The sequence below is a fragment of the Brassica napus genome, chromosome C3 (genome assembly GCF_020379485.1).
Source record: "Brassica napus cultivar Da-Ae chromosome C3, Da-Ae, whole genome shotgun sequence".
NCBI lineage: Eukaryota > Viridiplantae > Streptophyta > Magnoliopsida > Brassicales > Brassicaceae > Brassica > Brassica napus.
Window position 1 is genome coordinate 63791253 of NC_063446.1, and position 20970 is coordinate 63812222.

At 37.6% G+C, this 20970-nt stretch overlaps 1 protein-coding gene and 1 non-coding gene across 2 annotated transcripts; both read left to right on the forward strand.

Annotated features, from left to right (window-relative positions):
- The first annotated feature begins 5703 nt into the window (after window positions 1-5703).
- Window positions 5704-10855, forward strand: LOC125583242. The gene is made up of 4 exons (XM_048749878.1): window positions 5704-9264; window positions 9941-10173; window positions 10249-10439; window positions 10554-10855. Exon 1 carries the CDS (start codon window positions 5704-5706, stop codon window positions 6931-6933), a length of 1230 nt encoding a protein of 409 aa, XP_048605835.1. The 3' UTR covers window positions 6934-9264; window positions 9941-10173; window positions 10249-10439; window positions 10554-10855.
- Window positions 10856-20047: 9192 nt separating this feature from the next.
- LOC125584585 lies at window positions 20048-20154 on the forward strand. Its single transcript, XR_007321498.1, has one exon. It is a non-coding gene; the product is annotated as a small nucleolar RNA R71 (small nucleolar RNA).
- The last annotated feature ends 816 nt before the right edge of the window (window positions 20155-20970 follow it).

Sequence of the window (20970 nt, forward strand, 5' to 3'; positions counted from 1 at the left end):
TTGTGAAGAAAGGGACCCTCCCTTTTATCATAATTTAGAAAATAAAAATAGAATCAGCCAGTCAAATAATAAGCTGATCCAAAAGAGAATCTTTAAAAAAACTATGAAGATTACGCGAAGAGAACACGGTTCAAAAGAAATCTGTTTTTTTTTTTGCTTCTTTATTTAATTTGTTCAGATATTTAACAACAGACAGTTAAAAAACGAAGAGAGATACATCTGTCCAACTCCTTTCAAATGATTCATCTAAGATGATTTATACAAATGATCCATCTGATGTAGTTTCACTATGCTCGTTTCTCTATCAAGATAGAAACCATCCAAATGAACTTATGTTTGTTTACGCATATCTATTTCTATTTAGATGAATTTAATAAATAAATAACTTATATACCTTTGTTTTGAATTAAATATTATAATCTTATGTTTAATTATATTGTGGTTTTACAGTTTTGACGGAAAATTGAAATTTTACAATTTAGAGGGAAAAGTGCATTTTTATGGTTTTAACGGAAAATCAGGGTTTTATGTTTTTGGCGGATAGCCTAGCATACAGTGTTAGAAAGCAACCGTTTTTCGTCGTTCACATGGATCAATATTTTCCGGTTTGGTTCATGGAGTCAGTATGAGTCTCAATAAGTTGATGGAAAAATATGTTTTTGGCGGAAAATTACGAGTTTTACGATTATGATGGAAAATTACGTTTTTCAGTTTTGACGGAAAATTACGTTTTTCCGGTTTTGGCCGAAAATTAAGATTTTCCGGTTTTAGCGGGAAAGTGCATTTCTGCAGCCTTAACAAATATTTGCATTTTCCGGTTTTGGCGGAAAATTGTGTGTTTTCTTGTTTTGGCGAAAGATTGCATTTTTTCTGGTTTTTGCAAGAAATTACGTCTTTCTCGATTTGACGGGAAATTGTGTTTTTCAGTTTTGGCGAGAAATTGTATTTTCCAATTTTGACAGGAAATTTGTTTTTTCTCGTTTTGGCGGAAAAATGCGTTTTTATGGTTTTATCGGGAAAATGCATTTTTACGGTTTTGGTGGGAAATTATGTTTTTCCGACTTTGGAAGGAAGGTGCGTTTTTCCGGTTTTGGCGGGAAATTGTGTTTTTCTGGTTTTAGCGGGAAATTGTGTTTTTTCTGGTTTTAGCGAGAAATTGTGTTTTTCTGGTTTTAGCGGGAAATTGTGTTTTTCTTGTTTTAGCGGGAAATTGTGTTTTTCTGGTTTTAGCGGGAAATTGTGATTTTCTGGTTTTAGCGAGAAATTGTGTTTTTCTGGTTTTAGCGGGAAATTGTGTTTTTCTCGTTTTAGCGGGAAATTGCGTTTTTCCATATTTGACGGGAAAGTGTGCATTCCGGTTTTGACGGGAAATAATGTTTTTCCGGTTTTGGCGAAAAAATGTGTCTTTGAGATTTTGGCAAAAAGGTACATTTTTACGGGTTTGACGGAAAAATGCATTTTTACGGTTATGGCCGGAAATTGCATTTTTCCAGTTTTTGCGAGAAATTGTGGTTTTCTCGTTTTGATAGGAAATTGCGTTTTCTCGGTTTTGAAGGAAAAAATTGGTTTTCGATTTTGACGCAAAATTATGTTTTTGAGGAAAATGTGCGTTTTACGGTTTTGGCGGGAAAATACGTTTTTCTGGTTTTGGAAGAAAATTGTATTTTCCTGTTTTGGTGGGAAACTTCCTTATTACGATTTTTCTGGAAAAGCTTGTTTTACGGTTTTGACAAAAAATGATTTTTTTATCGTTTTGGCGGAAAAAAGTGTTTTCGCGGGAGAATTTCTTTTTACGATTTTAGCGGGAAATTGTGTTTTTTCTGTTTTGACATAAAAGTGTATTTTATCCGGTTTTGGTAGAAAAATGTGTTTGTGATTTTGACGAGAAATTTATTTTTTGGTGAGGACTCACCCTCGTCCAAATGCTGGTGAAGAATCACCCTCAATTGAATGAGAATTTGATGTGAGTTTACACAAATGCAGTTGGGTGATCCATATGGATGTAACATTTTAATGCACAAAACAAACATCAATTTGCATCTTCACCCAGATAGATCACTTAGATGAGCAAACGAACATCACTTTAGAGGTTATGTCGACGCTGACAAAACTGAAGATGAATGGCAGTGTAACATCCTGAGTTATGATATACGAAAAGGCTAAGATGATTGATTTTGCTATCTATGTTACCAAAGTTGACTTACTTTTTTTCGTTACACATCCATTTAGAACTTTAGAGTTAAGTGTGATTGAACTGGAGTAGTGGAAGGATGAGTGACCTATCGTAAAGTGATCTGTGATACCGTGTGAGTGAGACCAAACTACGGAGAAAGGTCATGTGATGATTACAAGATCAGTAAATAATGATTCCGAGCTTTGAAAAATTTACGCACCGACCGTTGGAACGGGATAAGGCCCACGGGTGGAGTGAGTGGGTGTGGGTGGTCCATTTGCTGTGGACGGTCAGAACGTTATAAGTGACATCGGAGTCAGGTTAGCTATCGTGTGAGTGAGACCAAAGTACGGGGAAAGGTAATGTGGTGATTGCAGGCCAGTAAACAATGAATTTGAGCTTTGGAAAATTTGTGCACCGACCGTTAGACAAGATGGGGCCACATACCGAGTGAGCAGGGTTGGGCGGTCCATTGGTCGTGGACGGTCGGAGCGTTATAAGTAGTATCAAAGCCATGTTAGCCATCGTGTGAGTGATGCCAAAGTACATGAAAATGATTTCGAATCTTGAAAAATTTATGCATCGACCGTTGGAACGGAATGAAACCGAGGGAGCGGACATAAGTGACCCATTAGTCGTAGACGGTAGAGACTATAGGCAGAGAGACAGACAAGCAGTTCAACTCTCTTTCTTTCTCTCTCTTTTTTCTCTTTAAATTTATGTTTTAATATTATTTTTGTTTCGGTATATATAATAAGGGATATACTTCTTCTTTTTTCCGATTGTTGAAATATATACTTCAGTAGCAGATTGTGACGTATGACATATCCATTATCCAACATTGCATAAAAACAAACGAGGAAGAAAATATTGAAGGAAACTACACATTAAGTTTTATTTTACCCATTTTTATTGCCAAAGCAATCATAAATTTTTAGATATGTTTTTTTTTTTTCGTTGTCTTTGCATTCATTTTCCTGACTTATACCGCACATCCAGTTGCAACCTTAGAATCATGTACCAGGATATCATTTATTTATTGGTACGAAAGTGATGGCTTGTAATAATACCTGGAAGTTGAATAAGATTTGACGAAAAATTGTACTGCGTCAAAATGTTTAAGCGATAAAAGAAAATTATGGAGTAGCAAACTTGAGCCAAAGCCCTTTACTCCATTCAACCTCCGGATTAGATACTCTAATCAATACCCAATAAGATTTTGATGAAAATTGTTCTGCGGTCAAAATGTTTAAGAACTATGTTTAAGATTGCTAGTTGATTTTAAGGTTATGATATTAAAAGGTAGCTTTTCATAGATCAATAGAAATTTGTAAGATGTTAGGGTACTAAGTGGTTAAATAGAATATGAAATGAATAACTCCATTGACTATAACCAATCGTGAGGCGTCACTATAAATGTTTTATTTATGGAACATCATACAAAATATGTATTCTGAAAAGAACACACATACACATATGTACTATTCAGTGAAACTTTTATAAATTAATAATTTTGGGATTACACCAAAACTATAATTTTTTTATTAATTTATAGAGATATTAATTTATCAATATACTAATTGAACCAAAAATTCAATTTGTGACTATAAAATTATATTATTTTATAGAGATTTTTAATATATATTAATTTATAGAGTATTAATTTAAAGAAGTTATATTGTATATATGTCTTTAAGTATTTTTTTAATTTATATGACTTCTCTAGACGCACGCACTTACGTACGTTTGATACTGTGAATAAGTTCTTTTTAAGGGGTCAAAATGTAAAAAACATTTCCAAATTCTACATTATTATTAATAGTTTTATTAATACGAAAATATACTAATCTTGTAGTGAATTTCTGATACTATGAAGAAGTTGACCGCAAAAACAAATAATTTTTAAAAATACTAAACTTGAGTCTTTTTGTATTTTTAATCATTTTAAAATCAATGCTGCATTATCGACCGAAAACAACAATGAATAATGCATTATTATTGATTGACTGAAGACATGGTTCTGTCATGCCAATTTTCAAGTTTAATAAGTTTGAATATTTCTACAGTTGAAAATTATAATTGATAAAAACGTTTATCCTACTGAAAATAGTTGGCAGAATAGAGTAGTAACTAACCTACAAACTTTGTCATTCAGCCCACGATTATGACAGGCGACGCATATTCCACATAAGATCCATTTCTATAAACTCATTACATAACATCCATATGTATCAATTTAAATGATTGAGACAGTTTGAAAATAAAGAGAATAATCTAGCTGTTCAGTTTTGTACTACCAATAATAAGGTCAAAATACATATGGATGGTATGTATCGAGTCTACAGACTTTTGTCTCAATCATACAGTTTTCTTTATTCTTCCTTTAGATTGTTAACAAATCTTATTATCTCTAAAATTCGTTCATATGTTCGCTTCCAAACAAAATCAAAGACTAAGAAGAACCAAACTAAAACCGATTTGGCTAATATGAGTACCTAACAAGTTGGCCACTTCTCTACTGCTCTAAAATTATTTTTCTCATTATTATGGCACAAGATCGGCTAAATATGTCATTTTAATGTATCAAGTTAATAGTTTCTCTTGTCAAAAGGATTATGTTATACAAGAGTTAATTGTTTGATATATATGCTGTATTAAAACCAGTAATTTACTAGTTGCAAAGAAGCTAGGATTACTATTCTCAAATGTTGGGAGACTTCTACTTTCTAAGGCCATTAAATCAATGTTATACCCACTTATAGATACGGCACTCTTTCAAAACCACATCATATGATTATCTCTTCTTTTGTAGCCAAGTTATAAATGGTATAATAAGAACCAGCCTGGTGCAGATTACTATGAAGATGTAAAATGTCTTCCCTAAAGTAGTCGCTGACGTAGTTGCTGAAGCAGATGTCGTAGTGAGTGGTGAAAACCATGTGGAGTCAAGATGCTGAGCTGGAGTCATGTAGATTTGGAGAGCAAGGGAGTATCTTGGAGATAAGGAAAGAGGAATAAACTTGAGAACCAAGTTTATGACTTAAAGAAAGAGGAATAAGTGCATTCCAAGAAAAGAAAAGTTACACTTATTGTTATGGAAGATGTCCATACATGTTGCCTTGGAGACTAGGGTTTCAGGAACGTTGAGAATAATATAAGATAGTTATGGGGTCGTATGTAGAGAGACAGAGACAAGGAGGCTGATCTTATAGAGAGAGATAAGCTCTTGGAGGTGTTCTTGGGTCGTGCTGAAGCAGTGGCTGAAGTACTTGACGGAGAAGAGACATAAGCGGGTAGCTTAGGAATCTTTCAGTAGCGTGTGTTAGGGTGTTAACACTAGACGTGTAAAAGCTGAATAAGCAAGTCTTGTAAAGATTGTTTAAAGGAGATTCTAATAAAAGCATTGGTGTTTGCTTGTGTATTTGTCTCTTGATTTATCTTCTGCATTACCTATTGTTGTGTTATCTTTGCACTAACAAGTGGTATCAGAGCGGAACACCTAAGTTACCGGTGTTAACCTGAAGGTGAAGATGGACACGATTATTTCTGTGCAGAAGGCGATCGTGTTGAATGCGAACCAGTATGGTCATTGGAAGGCTCGCATGAAGCAGATGATTCGAGGAATCAATGAAGATGCGTGGATAGCTGTGGAGATTGGTTGGGAGGAGCCTACCATAGTCACAGGAGGTGAGAAGAAGCCTAAACCAAAAGAGGATTGGTCAGAGGCAGAACGCAATTTATCAAAATTTAATGCAAAGACGTTGTCGGTGATTTTTGGAGCTGTTGAAGCAGAGCAGTTTCAGCTGATTCAGGGGAGTACTTCGGCTAAAGAGGCGTGGGAGATCCTGCTGAATTCGTTTGAAGGAGATAAGAGTGTCAAGAGGATACGTCTAGATCATCTTGGGTTGCAGTTTGAGAATCTCAGGTGGTCTGATAATGATTATGTGGCGAGCTTTAGGGCCAAACTCAGTGGTATGGCGCATGAAGCATTTGTACTTGGAAAGAAGTACAAGGAGAAGAAGCTGGTAAAGAAGTTACTACGCTGTCTTCCAACGAAGTTTGGAGCTCACAAGGCGGTCTTACAGATGACTACAAATACGGATGAGCTCAAGTTTGACAAGCTTGTGGGTATGTTGAAGGCACAAGAGATGGAGACAGATAGTAGTTCAGTCTCTACATCAGGTGGTGCATCAAGGAGTATAGCTCTTGCTGCTGATAAAGATGGAGATAGATCTCCGAATGTTGAAGATGCTATGGGGATGTTGGCTAGGAATCTGAGTAAGATGATGAATTATTTTGGTGGGAGGAATCAGTATGGTCGTCAAGGAGGTGATCTTGGCAATATCAGAAGAAGAGAACGTCTTAGATGCTATGAGTGTGAAGGGGTTGGTTATATAAAGGCTGACTGTCCTATAGCACAACGGAGAGAACTAAAGTGTTCTGAGTGCAGAGGTGTTGGACACACACGGCGTGAATGTCCAAATTCAAAGAAGGGAAAAGGAGTTTCATTGCAGTCGTCTGATGATTCAGAGTCTGAAGAAGATGGAAAGGTGTTGAAGAATATGGTTGCATTTGGTGCACGCAAGGAGGGATCTATTAAATCCATTGATTCAGATCTCAGCACAGATGATGAGGAGTATCACGTGCTGCTTAACAAGTGGTTGAGGGTCAAGGATCAGAATCTGAGATTGGAGGATATGGCTCAGAAGCAGAACGAGTTGCTTGAAGAACTTTGTGAAGAACTTGCGGCTGTGAAATGAGAAGAATGAGTCTCTTGAGTAGGAAAATAGCAAGCTGAGAAAAGTTGCTGCTGGTGAACAAGAGAGAGCAAGGATGCTGGAACGTGATTTGGCTGAGAATCGCAAACAGATCAGGATGCTTAACAGTGGATCCAAGGACTTGGATAAGATACTCTCGATGGGAAAACCAGCCAAGGTGAACTGGGGACTGGGATATCGAGGAGCTGAGAGTACTAAGGAAGTACAACATAATGGACTATCACATTTCGTGCATGGGAGCACATCAAAAAGTGGAGCCAAAGGAGCTTGTCAGGAAGTACGTCGGGACGTACGACAGGAAGTAAGGCAGAAAGTTCTACAGCGCGCAGCTGTGAGTAACAAGCCAAAAGTAGTACATCAGTGCAACAACATGAAGTTCAGACAGGAGGTTCTGAAGCATGGTTGTGCAGCTGGTACAAGGAAAGAGACTGATCGGTGCATCAGCAACTGTGTCAGACCAAGCAAGAAGCAGCATCGGATGTGCTGTTGGTTCTGTGGGAAGGTTGGACACAAGAAGGTGGAGTATTTTGCTCGTGAGAAGAGCAGAAACATGGTCAAGAAGGTGAACAAGACGTTCACTAAGCCCAGGAGGGTTGAAAAGGTGTCTTTAGCCAAGAGTAGCTTACTTGATGAGATCAAGGATGAGACATCAGAAGATAGATGCAGCTCTGTTAGGAGTGATCTTCAGGAAGATCAAGAAGCATCAAGCGTGGAGTCAGGACACGAAGTTGTATGTGACACAAAGGGGAAGGAGATCGAAGTGCATCAGGAAGTGGTGCGAGATGATCTTCAGGGGTGTGAAATCACTCCAAGACAATAGCAACGAGTGCAGAGGGCACTCGGTGCGGATGGGGAAGGGATCATGGTCAAGGAGACGACACATGAAGGTAGCCAGTTCCTCAACAGAAGTGGGTCGAGAGGTAGCTCGACATGTGCATCAGATCGTGATGCAGTACTTGTTATTCCGCTGCAGCAGGGGCTGTGTCATGATTATACATGAAGAAACAGACGGTGGGTCTGTAAGGCTTGACATCTAAGCATATGTTTTAGCTTAGTGTGCAATCAAGCAGGGGGAGAATGGTGATGTTCTGGTCCAAGAGTATGCATATCTCATGGGGGAGAAAAGCATAGTGTGGTGCACATCTCGTGGGGGAGAAAAGCACATTTGGTATGAAAGTTTGCAGGTGAGGAACGTGGTTGCAACGTGGTTGCTGAACTAGAAGAGTGTTGTGCTTGATCGGCACACAAAGCTAAAAGGGGGAGATTGAAGATGTAAGATGTCTGCCCTGAAGTAGTCGCTGACATAGTTGCTGAAGCAGACGTCGTAGTGAGTGGTGAAGACCATGTGAAGTCAAGATGATGAGCTGGAGTCGTGTAGACTTGGAGAGCAAGGGAGTATCTTGGAGATAAGGAAAGAAGAATAAACTTGAGGAGCAAGTTTATGACTTAAAGAAAGAGGAATAAGTGCATTCCAAGAAAAGGAAAGTTGCACTTATTGTTATGGAAGATGTCCATACATGTTTTGGAGACTGTGGTTTCAGGAACGTGAAGAATAATATAAGATAGTTATGGGGTCATCTGTAGAGAGACAGAGACACGGAGGCTGATCTTATAGAGAGAGAGAAGTTCTTGGAGGTGTTTTTGGGTCGTGCTGAAGCAGTGGCTGAAGTACTTGACGGAGAAGAGACATAAGCGGGTAGCTTAGGAATCTTTCAGTAGCGTGTGTTAGGGTGTTAACACTAGACGTGTAAAAGGTGAATAAGCAAGTCTTGTAAAGATTATTTAAAGGAGATTCTAATAAAAGCATTGGTGTTTGCTTGTGTATTTGTCTCTTGATTTATCTTCTGCATTACCTATTGTTGTGTCATGTTTGCACTAACATACTATATAATTCATAGCCAGTTCGATGAATTTAAAATAATACCGAACGCAGTGCCACAAAGTTAGCTTTTGGGTTTGTCCTTAAAACACACCATTGACAAACCTAAGCGTCTGAACTAGTCATGTTCATTACTCAGCTATTGTCGGTTATGGTTATGCAGCTACTTCTGTCTCTTCATCTTCGTTTTTGGGTTTCTGAAAACCATCATCCTAAATCCTACCCATTCTCCATAGAAACTCATGTCGGCAAAGCCTCGAAACAGATATGCATTCGTTCGCCATCTAATCTCACATATGTTTCTTTCTTCCTGAATTGTGTTGTTCCAGGTTTTAATGCAAAAGTTGTGGTACGATGCATAAACTGTTGGCTAGCAGCTGGTTGACATTCCTTTATTGTATAATCAGAAGCTGTTCCTAAATGGCAAGAAACTGGTAATCCTATCTGTCACAGTGTGGTTGATCATCAGCATAACTCTATACTTTTCGCTTCGCATGCTGCCATTTTAGTTACTTAACAATTTTTTGTTCATTTGATTGGAATTCTTGGATTTCATATTGACTATCTTGTGCTCAAACGATTGGTCTTCAAAAGTTTCACAGGGCTATAAGAACTCTTTTTCAATGTCTCTTTCTGCGTTGTCTTCTTTATTTATAGATGTTTGAAGAAATCAATCACATGTTTACTTAGCTAAAGATGATAGTAGCTTGATTGTAAACATCCTCTTTTTTTTATTGAGTGTTAATATCCTGCTAGACTACAAGATAGACAGCTAGATTATTCCTAAATGTTTGTGGTGTGCATACATGCAACATTATTGATTGTAAACATCCTCTTGCTTCTAAATGTTTGTGGTGTGCATACATGCAACATCCGATTTTGTGTGTGTTGATTAGATCCTTGGATTTGGGGTAGGTTTCAAATCGATTGAGTTTGTTCTATTCATCTGTCATCTCTGTGACAAAGAAATCGATTCCTATGGTTGATGATATTTGATTTGCTGTTTAATATTGACAGAGAAAGCTTGTTGATTGTGATGGTGAGTCTCTTTTGAAATAGAGATTGTTTCCTTTTGTGTGCATGTTGAAGCCTGTTTTCCTTTTGTGTTAGGTGTGATGAGCTCACAATGGAGGATAAACTCTCTATTGTACAAGAGCAGAGAGCTAAGAATGCTGAGCTAAAGGCTAAATCTCGGGCTCTCAAGTTGAAGAAGTTGAGTCTGATTCTGATATAGATCAAGCAGGTTTGGAACTTGAATTCTGATTTGTTTGTTTGCGTTTTTATGCTAGGTGAAGCAGCAAAAGATGTTGGAGTCATTGTGCCCATTGCTCCAGCTTCTGCAGGTAAGACATGTGGGAGCTTTTGTATCAGTTATGATATATGATTGCATCTGACTTTGAATTTCTCTGTTGCTACAGATGATGAAGATGGCCCTCCTGAGTAGATCTCTAATGAAGAAGCAGTTGCCAAGCATCTGAAGCTGGAGATGTCAATTGCAGCCTCTGCCTCTGCCCGTGTCAACCCCTTTAGTGAATCTACTCAGTATTTCGACTGGCTTAACTTGGAGAAGACTTATCGTGAACTGAGCCCTGCGGAGCAACAATACTTTGTAAGCTCACTTCTACTTATTTTGACTCTGCTATAGTGTAGTGTAAAGGTTTAATAAACCTCTGTTAGCTCATTCTTAGAGTTTCACCCCTTTTTTATTGTTTTCCTCCCACAGGTCACTGCTTCTCTCGCTGGCCACTTTGAATAAAGGAGAAACCTTAATAACTGAGCTTTGCGCCAATAGTATCTGGTTTCTATATGGCGGTGCAAAATAAATTTTTTTAATTCTTCGTAACTACAAAACGCTATTTTGATATGACTTGAATAATGTCTGGATTCTACTTCTTGCACAATCTGATATGTTTAGTGCCTTTCTTTTGGGCGTTACATGCATCTTTGCTTCTTATTGCCTTGTCTGAGAATATTTTGTCAAACATGATTCAGTTTAATTCTTTGTTTGATGGGGTTATAGGCGCATGTGAGAAGCTTTTTTTGTGTGTGTACATTGATCCAGGTTACTTCGAGATCTAATGATTTGTGGGTATTGTTAAGATGCGATTGACCTTGCTCTGAGATATCTTTTCATAACATGAAGAGTTATGGCTGTGTTGCCGATAGCTTTGCACACATTGCTTTCTGAATCTCAGTTCATTGCTTGTTAACAGTTTCCCGGCCAAAAGTCTTTTCTTCTTTCTTTGATAAGGATATGTATTTAAACACTAAGAAATTATTAATAATAGTCGGACCAGAAAGATAGAAAGGTGTGAACGTTAACCAGAGAATTATACTAATCCTGGTTACAATACCCATTCTTTTATTTGCATCTATTTTCTAAATAAAAATGGTAATAGATATCAGTTTATCATTAATGATCTTATTTTCAACGTCCCCAAGAGCTAAGGGAGCTGCCAGGAGCAACGCAGTCAAGTATTGATTACTGATTGATCCAGAAAACATGTTAGGTAGAGACTTGTGATGGATTAGAAGGAGTTTACATGATTGTTTCTTCACCAGCTTATGTGTCATCAGTACCTAACGTTGATGAAGGAGTTATATGTTTGGCCAAATGACATTAATTAAAAAAAAAACAGAGTATATAGTTTTAGTTTAGTGGTATAAGAGGATGATAGCAAACATTTTTCAAAAAAGGAGAAACATTTAAGTACATTTAAACTTAGAAGCTTACATTTGTTGCATGCATGTAACTTTGGACATGCCAACATATATCATTTAGTTGCCCATACAAATTTGAATTTTAACAGTGCTAAGTTGGAATTTAAATGTAATATACGTCTTATTGAACAAGCATCTCAAATCTGCATGTTTGTAGTTTGTTCACCCTCCGGATATATCTCACTCGGGAACTTTCCCTCTCCTTCATCTAATACAGTTTTTGGATTTTTTTTTTATTCAGTCTTGTTTAGACATTCTCCGCGCGGTCTTTGTTATGAGCTTATTTCTTATTTTTAAGAGCAAGAAAAATAAAATTACTTATTTCTTATTTTTAAGAGCAAGAAAAATAAAATTAACTAAAAAATAAAATTAACTAAAAAATTGGGACATTTATGAATTTGATGATATTTGAGAACTTAATATATTTTAAATCCGTGTGCATTTTATTAGAAGATTTTCTTGGGTTGAACCTGTACCAATAGTATTTCATATTATGTATTTAAAAAAAAACAAATAATATTTGCAAGTTATATTATGTCTTTTAAATAAATATAAATAATAAATAAAATAGTAGTTGTTGCTAAAAAAAAAATATTTTTAACCTGTTAGCAAGAAAAGAAAGCTTTAAATCCTTAGGTAAATCTTAAATCTTTGGATAAATCCTAAACTTAAATCATAAACACTAAACACTAAATCTTAAAAATACTAAACTCTTAATCCTAAACTCTAAACTCTAAACACTATTGAGAAGCTGTGAATCTGAAAGCTGCTGTGAAGAACAGTAGTAATGTGGTGGTTCGTGAGCAGAGTAGGCGGAGCGGTCGTTAACAGAGCTGGTGGTCGTAAGGAGAGAGACGTTGGCTTCATGAAGATTAGGTTTAGATTAGTTTTTGGTTTAATGTGTTATTGTTTTACTTTATTTGGTTTACTTTTGTTTTTTTTTTAAATTATATATTTGATTTTGCATTCATCTGAAATAATTTAGAATATATATATATATAGTGAATGAGTAAGCTTAATTGATATTATCAGCTTTACATTAATTAGTTTTCAGGAATCTATGATTTATTGTATTCACTACTAATATAAATATATTAAAAACTGTTATTATAATTGTTTCTGTAATATCATATAGTATAATATCAATTTATATAATGTAATATATGATATTTAATCATTTCTATAAATAAATTATATTAATTCATCTATATTTAAGAGTTTACTTGTATGTTTGGAAACATCTATTAGATTAAGTAAATCTAGGGTTAGTTTCTTTTTAAAAACTTTAATTAAATAAATAAAAAATTTAAAACCATCAACCAATCAAATTATAACTATTAATTGGAAAGTTTTCTTATGAGCGACACGTTAGCAGAAATAACTAAAGTGACTTCTCAACTAATATATATGGGGATTATGATTTATCTCTTTAAAACCAATGATAAATTTGGTTAATATAAACATGTATTAGGAAAATGGTAGTCTAAGTAATTTCTCTCATAATTTTGTCAAATCACAAATCACACTTTTTCACTCATTTTTTATTTAATGTTTAACTTAAAAATTAAATGGGTTAACCAATATTTCTTCCTTAAAAACATACCTATTTAATTAAATCTGATTAATTAATAAGAAAAAATAATATTTAAATTTTTAAATAACGAAATGTTGTTATTTTGGCATATATACTTAAGAACAAAACTTAGGTTCACCCCCTAGGGTGAACTTTTAAATTCAACTCACCCTTTATGACCAATAAAAGTGACACATAGATTATTAATTAAAAAAACATTAAATTAAGTAAAAAATAGCTACAAAAATTAAAAAAACGCTAATTTTAACGACGCTAACGCTTCCAGTGAAACTCTAAACCCTAAATCTTAAATTCTAAACCCTATACCCTAAATTCTAAACCCAAATCTAAACCCCTAAACCCAAACTCTATACCCTAAACCCTAATCCTAGACCCTAAACCCAAATTATATACCTTAACCCCAAAAATAGACTATAAACCTAAACCTTATACCCTAAATCCAAGTCTTAGACCCTAAACCCAAACCGTAAACCTTAACCCAAACCCTATAGCATCTTAGTTTGGGGTTTGGGTTTAGGGTTTACCGTTTGAGTTTTAGGTCTCGGATTTGGATTTAGGGTATAGGTTTTGGGTTTAGGATTTACGGTTTGGGTTTAGAATTTACCGTTTGGACTTATGGTTAAGGTTTTGGGTTTAAGTTATATAATTTGGGTTTAAGGTTTACGGTTTGGGTTTAGGGTCTAGGACTTGGGTTTAGGGTATAGAGTTTAAGTTTATAGTCTAGTTTTTGGGTTTAGGGTCTAGGATTAGAGTTTAGGGTATAAGGTTTGGGTTTAGAGGTTTGGATTTGGGTGTAGAATTTAGGATATAGGTTTAGAATTTAAAATTTAGGATTTAGGGTTTAGCTGAAAGCATTAGCATCGTTAAAATTAGCGTTTTTTATTTTTTGTACCTATTTTTTATTTAATTTAATATTTTTAATTAGTAATTTATGTGTCACTTTAATTAGTTCTAAAAGGTGGAATTAATTTAAAGATTAACCTAGGGGTGAACTAAGTTATGTCCCTCTTTCATTAGTCTCACATGGTCCTTGACTTTTCAAGGGTCTAAGATCAAATCAATGTAATATAAAAGATTGTCGAACCAATCCTAAGTGATTCTAAAGCAAAGAGAATGCAAGTTCATGCTTAAGCTAAGTGCGATCCGGTTTTAAGATGGTATGAACTAAGAACTAATAAGCTAATGCAATAAAGTAATGATCTTTCTTTCTCAATTTGAAGCAAGAGGACTCATGGAGCTAGGCATTTGATCTTGGGTGATGTAGATCCAATCTAAGGGTGGCAAGGTATCAATTAAACACTTTCCTTATGCCTAGACACTAAGCTAATCAAGCTCTATCTCTAGATGAATGTTCTTTTGGTAAAGCAACTCAAGCATCTAATCTCTTAGGTTGAATGTGACTAAAACAAACATGGAGAACAAGTCTAATAGCAATCTTAACTCCTTTAGCAATTAATCTCTTAGGTAAAGCAAGCTAAAAGCATTGAAGAGTTGGTTCAGGCATTTCATTATACACCTTGTGGGCATGATATGCCTAGAGATCTATTTTAGTATGAACATGACTAAAATAGCATTGAGAACCCTCAACAAGCAAGGAAACAAGTAAATCTAACACTAAACACCCTAGATCTTCTCTAATCACCCTTAATCACCCTAGCCCATGAATCCAAGATTAGTCTACTCACTAATAGACATGAATAACCCCAAAACCATAGATGATTCAAGGTTAAACATGATTAGAGAGCAGGATAATCAAGCAAAGATAAGAACTTATGATCAAGATTAGATCTTTCAACTCAAAGTTATTTTGTGATTAGATAGAAAATAAGATATCCCCCACTTTGGGATTACATGAGTATTTATATGTCTTTGGTAAACCTAATGGTTTCCATTAAAAAGTCTAAAAAGCCCTTTAAAAATATTAAAATTCGACTAAGGCAAAGACGCGACCCGGGTAGAAATCACGGGCGACAACCCGAGTTGGTTTCCCCGCGTTGGACCGTCGAGCAGCTCTGTTTCATGCGCGCGGGTAATGGAACCCGCGGCCTTCACCCCGAGTCGAGACGTCGCGACTTCAGACACTTCGTGCGCGCGGGTTCGGCTCCCAGCGTCTCTCGACCCCGAGTTGAGACGTCGCGACTTCAGACACTTCGTGCGCGCGGGTTCGGCTCCCCGCGTCTCTCGACCCCGAGTTGAGACGTCGACGCTCCCTCTTCTTCGTGCGTGCGGTTTCACGACCCCGCGAGCCTCCAACCCGCGTCGTCGAGCTTCATCTCCTCCGTCGTGGTCAGCCACGAGTTCTCCCTCTCCACCGCAATACACGCCATCGTCGTCATCAACAAGTCGCAGCTGTGGTAAGAATCGCCGCTGTGGCCTGAGATCGAGCCATGACAGCTTGTCCTAAAGCGCCGGAGTGCTTCTCGCCGTCACAGTCGAGCTTCACCGTTGAGACTCCTCATCGGAAACTTCTCATGTACAGGTCGTCGCCTCCTCGCCGTGATCGGATCTCCGGGCCGTGGTATCCGCCACCACCGTCGCGCTCGTCGTTCTTCAGTCGCAGGAGAAAGCTCGAGGAGTAGCAATGGTGGAATTTGGGGTTTTTGCACTTCTGGTCCTTTATATTTCGAATAATTACGATTTGACCCCAAAACTATCAAAATTGCAGAAACGTCCTTCTGATTCTGCCTCTAAATTTCCAATTGTGCATACCAGACCCTCAGTATTTGCAGAATGGTCCCCCGCCTCTTTATAGTTCTCAGTTCGGCCCATAACTTTGTAAATTGCACGATTAACCTCACGATTTCAGCCCAAACTTCTCAAGTGTGCACATTAGCCCATATTTATGCAATTATGCATGTAAATGCAATACTGGGACTTAAATGCAACCTAGAATGATTAAAATGAGCTAAATAAAATGCTAAATACTATTAAAATCATGAGTTATCAACTCCCCCAAACTTGTTCTTTACTTGTCCACAAGTAAACTTTCAAGAACTCAAGGAAGAGAGGTTTGAAAATTGGAGTTTATAACCAAAAGAAACACTTTCTAGCCTTCAATATGACATCCCAAAGAAAACATAGCAAATAGCATGAGCAACTCCCTTATTATACTCTAGCTTCTCTAGGCCTATCCATACTCTTATGCCTCTACTCAAGTTGCAATACTCATCAACTAACAAGTTCCTTCAACCAGCTCTCACATTGATTCACACACACACACAAGGTGAATTCTCATAAATGGGCACATGATCTTAATCATTTGGTTAGGTAAGCAATGGTCTAATATGAATGAAAAGAAGGATTCAAATGTTGTCATTTTAAGGTGGTTATCACTCAAGAACAAGGAGCTTGATCATTATGCAAAATTTATCTAAGATTAGAAGCAACTCATGCATACATGGATCCATCCTCATCATTCTACCTCATTCCTAAGTAATTACAAATTCTACACCCATTTCATTCATCCCATAACCCAGAATGAAAAACATTCTTTTCTTAAGACTCAACCACTAAGGACCTCTTATTCACTTTTCACATTTCTAAGCTCTGACACTTTTTTATTATCCCTTCCCCACTATCTTATTGAATCTTTTTTTTTTTTTTTTTTTTTAGAGGGGGAAATCTCAAACAATACAATCAAGAGCTTTTTTATTTTTCTATTCTAGGTCCCTAGGGCTTTTCTTTCTCATGACAATCTTTTGTTCATCAATCTCAACTTTATCACTTCCCAAACCCAAGATATAAACCTTTAAGGAATAAAGACCCCACTCACCATCCTAGAAGCTAGCTCAAATGATGACCCTATGCTAGCAAGAGATGAGAACAAATCCATGTCGCTCCCAATACTCTCAAGATTTTGCACATGACAAACTATCAAAAGAGGCCTCACTCATGCAATTCAATGTTTGGTCTCAAAGAATGGTTAAAGTTTTAGGGTAAGGAGTGTCATTTGGGTTAACAAAGATAGGTATAAAGGAGTAAGATAACCCAAATGTGTATGAGATCCATGATCAAGTATGCAAATGCCCATATGCAAGAGAGATTAAGTTCATTCAAGCCAAGTTCAGATTGGAGCTGATCTTAAGAACAATGCCAATATCAAGCAAGCAAACAAGTTTCAAGAAGAGTTTTCAAGGCTCGAAGCTTACAAGTTTTTTTCAAAAGATGCTTAAGCTACTTGATATGTTTAGCTAGGATGTCAAATTGAGTTCTAGACATGTGTTCTTTACAAGGTTTCTCCCAATGCATGAATGCAATCTAAATGCTTCTAGACTCAATCCTAAAGATGCAAATGATGCAACTAAATGCTTATTTTTGTGATTTTCGAAATTTTTCAATTTTTGTGGATTTTCTATGCAAATAATTATTCACAATGCAATGCATGAGACTTAATGACAAGTAGACAAAACAAAACACAATGTGAGATAGTAGATTCTCCCCCCAAACTTACTTCACACAGTCTCTTGTGTGAGAATAAGCTCAAAGGAGAGATCTAAAGGAAATACATAAACATGATAACTAAGTATTTACAAAGCTAGAATGCACTTACTTGAAGTTGGCTGTCATAAGAGAAGGGAAGTGAGGAGGGAGGACTTGTTGTCACCTTGGAATTTTTCGACATGACCTTTGGGAATTTTTTAGAATTCCCCCAAACTTGTCCCTAATCTTATTCAAACACACTAAAGCAAGAAAAAGATATATAAAGATATATACAAAGGATACCATGGGACTTCCTCCCAAGTGAGCTTGTTTTAAGTCTCTAGCTTGACTTTCCTTCCAATTGGCTAATGAAGAGGAGGATCTTTCCCACCTTCAAGAGTGATGGTGAGGACTTGAGAGAGAAGCTCTTGAAGCTTGATTGGATCATCTTGGAGATGTGAAGTGATGATGACCTTTGCACTTGAGAATGGTGTAGACTTTCCCTTGCATTTGATCTTGTACTCAATAGCTCCATCCGTGAACTTCATTGGGTGGAGAGTGAGTGTGTGAGGAGGCTTATCAAGAGGTAGAGGATGAGGTTCTTTCACAATCTTCTTCTTGTCATGAGCAGACTTTGTGGCTCTACTCACCTCCTACTTTTTACACTTTCCAAGTGCTTATCACACAGCTCGTTAGAGGACTCTCCAGCAAGACCTTCTTTTACAATACTGACCCCTTCAGCCTTGGTCTTCTCAATGGTGGATGCTCCACAAGTGATTGATCCACAATACTCAGCAATCATCTTTGGTGATTGTAGTGGATAGGAGACAGCTTTGTTCACATTTAGGAGTGTGACCTTCTTGTTGGCAAAGTCTATGCAAGCTCCCACTGTTGTGAGGAATGGAGTGCCAAGGATCAATGGGACTCTCTTCTCAGTTGCCATCTTCAGAACAGTAAGGTCTATAGGAATGATGCATGCTCCAATTTTCAAAGGGAAATCCTTGATGAGACCAATAGGAGTTGTAGAAGAGGAATCTCCAAACTGTATGGAAGATGTGTTTGGCTCCATGCTCTCAATCCCTAGACTCTTCATCATCTCCATTGAGATCACATTCACACTTGCACCAGAATCAACAAGAGCATCATCAAAAGTGAGCTTACCAAGGTAGCAAGGCAAGGTGAACATCTCTTGAGACTCAAGCTTAGGGAGGGACTTTGGAGGGATTGGTGGATCAATCTTCAGAATGGAGATGTCCAAAAGCTCGGCCACTTCAGTTTGGTGGTCTAGAATGTCGTTGATGAGCATCATCTGGACATGAGCTTCACGCATACCCGAGATTTCTGGAAGCCTAACCCCAACATCACTAAGATCTTTCCTGAACTTGGAGAGCACCTTCTTCTGAGCTTTGGTGAGAACTCTTTGGGGGAAAGGGAGATGATCATAGGGTGATAGCACAACATTAGTTGCCTCCTCTAGCTCAACCTTTTTCAGCTTGTAGTCAGCCTTGGGCTCAGCTCTTTGCAGATTCGTTGCTTCAACCTTTGTGGCAGCATCTTTCACAATTTGTGCTTCAGCTGTGGCTACAACAAATCTCTCAACTTCCCCAAACTCAGTTCCACATACTAATCTTTCAATCTCATCCTCCTCTTTCTCATAATCACTCAGCTCAATCTTTGGAGAAGTAGTGGAGTAGACAGCATTGCAAGACTCCTTGAGGTTCTTTTCTAGTTTTCCTGGTAAAGACCCCATTGGCTGCTTGGAGGATGAAGGCATAGAAGCAACTTGACTCTCTAAAGCCTTGGGATGAGAGGCAAGTTGCATGTACTTGTTGTTGAGGTCAGCATAGTTCCCAACAATCTTTGCATGGATGTTCTTGAACTCATAAATCATGGTCTTCTCATTTCTGGCCTGAAATTCCAAGAGTTGCTTGAACATAGAATCCACACTTGAATCTGGAGCTTGAGCTTGAGAAGAACTTCCTTGAGTCTGAGGAGATTGGTTGGCGTGAGGATAGTTCTGCTTGGCTTGGTAACCTCCTTGTTGATTGTTGTAGTAAGGTTTTTGTTGAGAGTTGTTTTGGTACTGAAAATTGGGCTCCTTCCTGTACCAAGAACCATTGTTGTTGATGAAGCATACCTCTTCTTGACCTTCCAAACCATCAACCTCATTGACCTTGGGAAGAAGCTCTTGAATAGGACCACCCACAAAGTTCATCTGCTCCTGTTTAGCTTGGTTGGAAAGAAGCAAATCCATCTTCTCTTGCAAGGACTTGATCTCTTTCTTTATCTGCTGATCATCACTTCTGTTGATCCTATCATGCTCCTCACTGTAGACTGAGTCACTCTTGGCCATGTTCTCTACCAGTTCCTCTGTCTCTTCCTCAGTTCTTCCCAAAAAGAAACCATTGCTGTCAGTATCAAGCCTGTTTCGGCATTGTGGTAGAGCTCCTCTATAGAAGGTGCTAAGCAAACTCTCCTTGCTGAAACCATGATGAGGGCATTGAGACCAATAGCCCTTGAACCTCTCCCATGCTTCACTGAAGCTCTCTAGACCTTTCTGTTGAAACCCGGAGATTTCGTTCCTGATCTTAGCTGTCCTTGAAGATGAGAATAACTTGTCTAGGAAAGCTCTCTTGCACTCATCCCAAGTAGTGACAGTGTCACTTGGAAGAGTCTTTTCCCAGTGGTGTGCTTTGTCTCCCAAAGAGAAAGGGAACAACTTCAACTTGAAAGCATCTTCAGAAACACCATTTGTCTTGGACAAGCCACAATACTTATCAAACTTGTACAAGTGATCAAAAGGGTCTTCAGCAGCAAGACCATGATACTTGTTGTTCTCTATGGTGTTGAGCAGCCCTGACTTGATCTCAAAGTTGTTGTTCTCCACAGCTGGAGCTCTGATTCCCAACCTATGACCATTAATGTGAGGTTGATCATAGGCTCCAATGGCACGAGCTTGACGCTGTGGATGTTGTGGCTGGCGCTGTGGTCTTAAAGGATCAGCTCTTGGATTAATGCCTCCGTGGGCATCACCATCTTGAGGCAGATTCTCCATATCAAACCCCAACCTTTGCAAATGAGCTTGTTGCTCTACTTCTCTTCTCTGTCTTGCAATCTCCCTCTCAAGTGCTCTAATGTTTTCAACTCTTGGAACTAGGTTTGTTGGACCTTTGCTCCTTGTGTTCATACACCTGAAATGCAAAGGGAGAAGAACAAAGAGAAGCAATAACACAATTAAATAAAAATTGACTTAGTCTCAAGCAAATGACTAAATCCAATGTCACAATCAACTTAGAATTTGGCAACGGCGCCAATTTGATGCAAGACTTTTCAAGGGTCTAAGATCAAATCAATGTAGTATAAAAGATTGTCGAACCAATCCTAAGTGATTCTAAAGCAAAGGGAA